The sequence below is a fragment of the Colobus angolensis genome, unplaced genomic scaffold, assembly GCF_000951035.1.
Source record: "Colobus angolensis palliatus isolate OR3802 unplaced genomic scaffold, Cang.pa_1.0 Scaffold86, whole genome shotgun sequence".
Lineage (NCBI taxonomy): Eukaryota > Metazoa > Chordata > Mammalia > Primates > Cercopithecidae > Colobus > Colobus angolensis.
This window is the reverse complement of record NW_012122487.1, coordinates 3,601,141-3,606,883: the sequence shown is the minus strand read 5'-3', so window position 1 is coordinate 3,606,883 and position 5,743 is coordinate 3,601,141. Positions and strand designations below refer to the sequence as shown.

Here is a 5,743-nt window from a genome sequence, read left to right as displayed (position 1 = left end):
TCTCATTGTTTAATTCCCACCTATGAGTGAGAACATGCGGTGTTTGGTTTTCTGTCCTTGTGATAGTTTGCTCAGAATGATGGTTTCTAGCTTCATCCATGTCCCTACAAAGGACTTGAACTCAACCTTTTTTATGGCTGCATAGTATTCCATGGTGTATATGTGCCACATTTTCTTAATCCAGTCTATCATTGATGGACATTTGGATTGGTTCCAAGTCTTTGCTATTGTGAATTGTGCCGCAGTAAACATACGTGAGCATGTGTCTTTATAGCAGCATGATTTATAATCCTTTGGGTATATACCCAGTAATGGGATTGCTGGGTCAAACGGTATTTCTAGTTCTAGATCCTTGATTTTTTTTTGAGATGGAATTTTGCTGTTGTCGCCCAGGCTGGAGTGCAGTGGTGTGATCTCGGCTCACTGCAACCTCCGCCTCCTGGGTTCAAGCGATTCTCCTGCCTCAGCCTCCCGAGTAGCTGGGATCACAGGCATGCACCACCACACCTGGCTAATTTTGTATTTTTAGTAGAGACGGGATTTCTCCATGTTGGTCAGGCTGGTTTTGAACTCCCAAACTCAGGTGTTCTGCCTGCCTCAGCCTTCCGAAGTGCTGGGATTACAGGCATGAGCCACTGTTTCCGACCTGGATATGTTTCACTGTCTTGATTGCGGTAATGGTTTTATTGGTTGTTGTTTCTTACGCTCTATCTGGTGTTTTTAGATATAAAATATTTAATGATTCCTAAGCTTACTTATTTTACATGGTGTTTATGTAAAGTTTAATTCTTACAAAGCACAAGAGTTCTAACTGGATTGTTGAGAACTGCTTTAATGATATTTATTACTGTTACCTTAATATTTCTGATCTTAGATCTTGACTAATGATGCGCTCAATTTATTTAAATGTGGAGTTTAACTCTAAGACTCCTGTAACTTAGAATGATATTTTGAATGATCTGAATATTGTTCATTAAGTACATTTTGCTCAAAGGAAAATATTGTAGTCCACCTCTGATAGTTTAGTATTATTTTTCTGAGATGGAGTCTTGCTCTGTTGCCCAGGCTGGAGTGCAGTGGCGCGATCTTGGCTCACTGCAAACCTCTGCCCCCCGGGTTCAAGCAGTTCTCCTGAGTAGCTGGGATTACAGGCACCTGCCACCACACCTGGCTAATTTTTGTATTTTTAGTAGAGATGGGATTTCACCATGTTAGCCAGGCCGGTGTGGAATTCCTGACCTCAAGTGATCCACCCACCTCGGCCTCCCAAAGTGCTGGGATTACAGGCGTGAGCCACCGGGCACGGCCTTTTTTTTTTTTTTGAAACAGAGTCTCACTGTGTCGTCCAGGCCAGAGTGCAGTGGTGCAATTTGGACTCACTGAAACCTCTGCCTTCTAGGTTCAAGTGATTCTCATGCCTCAGCTTCCCGAGTAGCTGGGACTAACGGGTGCACACCACCACACCTGGCTAATATTTATTTTTATTTTTATTTATTTTTTGAGATGGAGTTTCTCTCTTTCACCCAGACTGGAGTGAAGTGGAGCAGTCTCCACTCACTGCAGCTTCTACCCCTTGGGTTGAAGCGATTATCCTGCCTCAGCCTCCTGAGTAGCTGGGATTATAGGCACCCTCCACTACGCTCAGCTAAGTTTTGTATTTTTGTAGAGATGGGGTTTTGCCATGGTGGCCAGTCTGGTCTTAAACTCCTGACCTCAGGTGATCCACCCACCTCCACCTCCCAGAGTGCTGAGATTATAGGTGTGAGCCACCGTGCCCAGCCTAATTTTTATATTTTTAGTAGAGACAGGGTTTCACCATGTTGGGCAGACTGGTCTCGGACTTAGGACCTCAGGTGATCGGCTTGCTTTGTCCCCTCAAAGTGCTGGGATTACAGGCATGAGCCATTGTGCCTGGCCCCAGTTTAATGATTCTTAATAGAATATGAGAAGATTATAGTTGTGTTACAAATGAATTGATGCTGTTAACTTGTACTTTCACTTTTACCAGCTGACAAGATGATAAAAGCAGCCTTCTTCTCAGAAAGACAGTTTGATTATAAATCCAGCTGGGAAGTGTGCTATTTGATGATTATTAACTCAAGGATATATTAATTTTTGTCAGGATAAAGCATTTTATTTTATTGATATCTTTCCCCTCCCTCTTCTAGGAAATACAGTAGCAGCCATGATAGAAGACAAAGGACCAAGAGTGACAGACTACTTTGTTGTAGCTGGTCTCACTGATACATCTACTCTTTTGGATCAAGAAATAAATCGTTTAGATACTAAGTCAACTGGACCTAAAGCTCCAATTACAGACATTGCCGTTATTATCAAATCAGCTGGAGAAACAGTACCTGAAGGTTACACCTGTGTAGAAGCCACTCCATCAGCTCTCCAAGCAAACTTGAACTATGGAAGTCTGAAAAGCCCAGAACTTTTCCTCTGTTATAAGAGAGGGAGAGATAAACCACCCCTTACAGATATTGGGTATGGTGACTTATTTTCTTTGCTATAGTGAAGGAATAAAATTTATTTAAGGGCCATGGAAGTAGGAATTTGAAATCCTTGATAGTTTATTATTACTGATAGTTTATTATTATTGATAGTTTTATGGTTACTTCAGGATTCATTATAGTAATATATTACATGCCAGTAGACACCCTTATTGAATTTCTCTGCCTTGCACTTTAATTGTTAGATCATTTGCTTTCAAAAGAATATTGAAATGAAGACATTAGACCTTAAAGTGTCATTTTGTTTCTGTTGTACTTATCAAATAAGATTATTAATTAAACACAATAAAACGAGAAGCTATAATAAAGACACTGTCATTTAAGGAGCTGCTTGGGTTATACAGTGAGTTTTTGTGGAGACCTGTACTTGTTTAACTAAAAGCAGTCCTATTTTAAATACAATTGTACTGTGTGGCTTTTAATGCTGGGAGGAGGGTGTTTACAGCTAAGTGCTATAGGTTTCGTGAAGTGTCTAGTATCTAGTCTACCAATGAAGGACATTCTTTTTTATAAATGCCTACAAAGGTCCACCCTTTCTCAAAATGGCTACCTTGACTCTTCTGTAAAAAGGATGTGCTCTTAGAATACCTATAAAACTTTAGCATATATATATGTGATGTATTGGGGTGTTTATTATCATTACCATTACTAAAATATATTATAGATATTTGGGAACATCCTGGCAAGTATTTTAGGATCAGCTTGTCTATTTATACAAAATGGGTAGTAGGAATTTTGATAGAGATTACATTAAACTTTAGATTAATCTGCGGAGTATTGTCATCTTTCCAATATTAAATGATTCAGCTTGTGAACGTGGAATGTTTTCCATTCATTTAGGTCTTCTTTAATTTCTTTAAGCAACATTGTGTGTTTTTTAACTGATTAATTTTATTTCTACGTATTTTATTCTTTTGGATTCTGTTATAAATAGTGTTGTTTTCTTAATTTTTGGATTGTTTGTTGCTAGTGTATAGAAACGGCTGATTTTTGTGTGCTAATCTTGCACTTTGCAACTTTGCAAATTTATTGGTTCTAATAACTTGTGGGTTCTTTGGGACTTTTAAAATATATATATATAGGATCATGTCATCTGCAAATAGAAATGGTTTTACTCCTTCCTTTGCAGTTTGGATGCTTTTTGTGTGTGCGTGTAATTACTCTGACTAGAACTTTTAATATGTTGGATAGCAGTGGTGAAAGCAGGCATCTTGTCTCATTCCTGATTTTAGTTAAATTTCAGTGAAAGCTTTAGGTCTTTTACTGTTGAGTATGAGGTTAACTGTAACTTTTCTTTAAATACCATTTATCATGTTGAAGAAATTTTCTTCTATTCCTAGTTTTCTGAGAGATTTTATCATGAAAGTGTGTTAAATTTTATCAGATGCCTTTTGTCAAGTGAGATGATCATGTATTTTTTCTTCCTTTGTTCTCTTACGTATTACATTGATTTTCTTTTGTTGAATCTTTCTTTTGATGTAAGTATGATACCATACCTTAAAAATAATTAATTCCTTAGTATCATCACATATCCAAATTTTTCTAATTCATGAAGCCTTTTTTTTTAACACTTGGTTGCTGGTTGTTCTCTGTTTGTTGTTGTGGTTGTTTTTTGTTTGTGTTTGAGACAGAATTTCACTTTATTGCCCAGGCTGGAGTGTGGTGGCACGATCTTGGCTCACTGCAACCTCCGCCTCCCGAGTTCAGGTGATTCTCCTGCCTCAGCCTCTTGAGTAGCTGGGATTACAGGCGTGCACCACTATGCCTGGCTAATTTTTGTATTTTTGGTAGCAGAGATGGGATTTCACTATATTGGCAAGGCTGGTCCTGAACTCCTGACCTTAGGGGATCTGCCTCCCAAAGTGCTGGAGTTACAAGTGTGAGTTACCACACCTGGCCGCTGATTGTTCTCTTTATAGTTGTTCAGATATTAAGGGGTAGCCATTCGATCACCACTTGTTAAGCTCATCTCCCACTATTGTTGCATTAGAGCTCTGGTGAAATTGTTATAAAGGTCCTCATATTCCATGGAAGTCGGAATCCATGAAGGAGTGTGTAACAACTCAGGCTGAAAAAGAGAAAAAAAAAGTTGTTTAAGAAGTCCTCATTTTTTTCAAATTTTCAAAACCAAAGGATGATTTGTCTTTATATTATCTTACTTGACCTTTATGCATCATTTGTTTAACTCCGTTAGTGTTGTCCATCCTGTTTAGCTACTGTAGTTTTCCTTCAAGTCAGTATAGTTAGGATGGTGATCTTTCAACTTCATAGGGTCATTGAGCATATGAGTCAGATTAGAAAGACAGGGTTCAGAAATGATTGGGAATTGGAATAATAAAGCCTTTTTTTTTTTTTTTTTTTTTTCCCCTAGAAGCTTGGCTTTAAGGGAAGGGGAAGATGGTTAAGGGCCTAACTTTTCAAATTGTGCACATGGACCAGTATTATCCAAAAGACCTGGAAGCTTGTTAGAAACGCAGAAACTTAGGCACTATTCCAGACCTACTGAATCAGAATCTGTATTTTGGTGCGTGTGGTGGCTTACACCTGTAATCCCAATGCTTTGGGAGGCTGAGGTGGGAGGAAGATTGCTTGAGGCCAAGAGTTCACAAAAAATAAAAATAAAAATAAAAATAAAAATGAGCAAGGGCCAGGTGTGGTGGTTCGCACCTGTAATCCCAGCACTTTGGGAGGCGGAGGCAAGCTGATCACTCATGGTCAGGAGTTCAAGACCAGCCTGGCCAACATGGTGAAACCCCCCTCTCTACTAAAAAAATACAAAAATTAATTGGGCATGGTGGCGAGCACCTGTAGTCTCTGCTACTCGGGAGGCTGAGGCAGGAGAATCACTTGAACCCAGGAGGTGGAGGTTGCAGTGAGCCAAGATTGCGCCACTGGGCTCCAGCCTGGACAACACAGTGAAACTCCTTCTGAAGACAAAAAAAAAAAAAAAATTAAAAAATTAAAAAAAATTAGTGAAGTCTGGTGGCATGCACCTGTAGTCCTAGCTACTCAGAAAGCTGAGGTGGAAGGATCACTGGAGCCCAGGAATTGGCGGGTACAGTGAGCTATGATTTTGCCACTGTAGCACTCCAGCATGGACAACAGAGCAAGAGACCCTGTTTCAGAAGAAAAAAATCTATTTTTAACAAACTTCCCAGAAACAGTGGTTTAAAATACTTAGAGAGTGAAGATACATGAATTCAAGGGCTGTTTTTTAACCTTCCTCC

At 39.3% G+C, this 5,743-nt stretch overlaps 1 protein-coding gene across 1 annotated transcript in view; it reads left to right on the top strand.

Moving 5' to 3' along the window:
- Positions 1 to 2,172: 2,172 nt before the first annotated feature.
- The window catches only part of DENND4C (DENN/MADD domain containing 4C), a 97,197-nt gene continuing 93,626 nt past the window's right edge, over positions 2,173 to 5,743 (top strand). Inside the window, exon 1 of the mRNA XM_011930412.1 lies at positions 2,173 to 2,490. Coding sequence (XP_011785802.1) covers positions 2,186 to 2,490 — 305 coding nt within the window. The 5' untranslated portion in view covers positions 2,173 to 2,185. The remainder of the gene's footprint in view (positions 2,491 to 5,743) is intronic.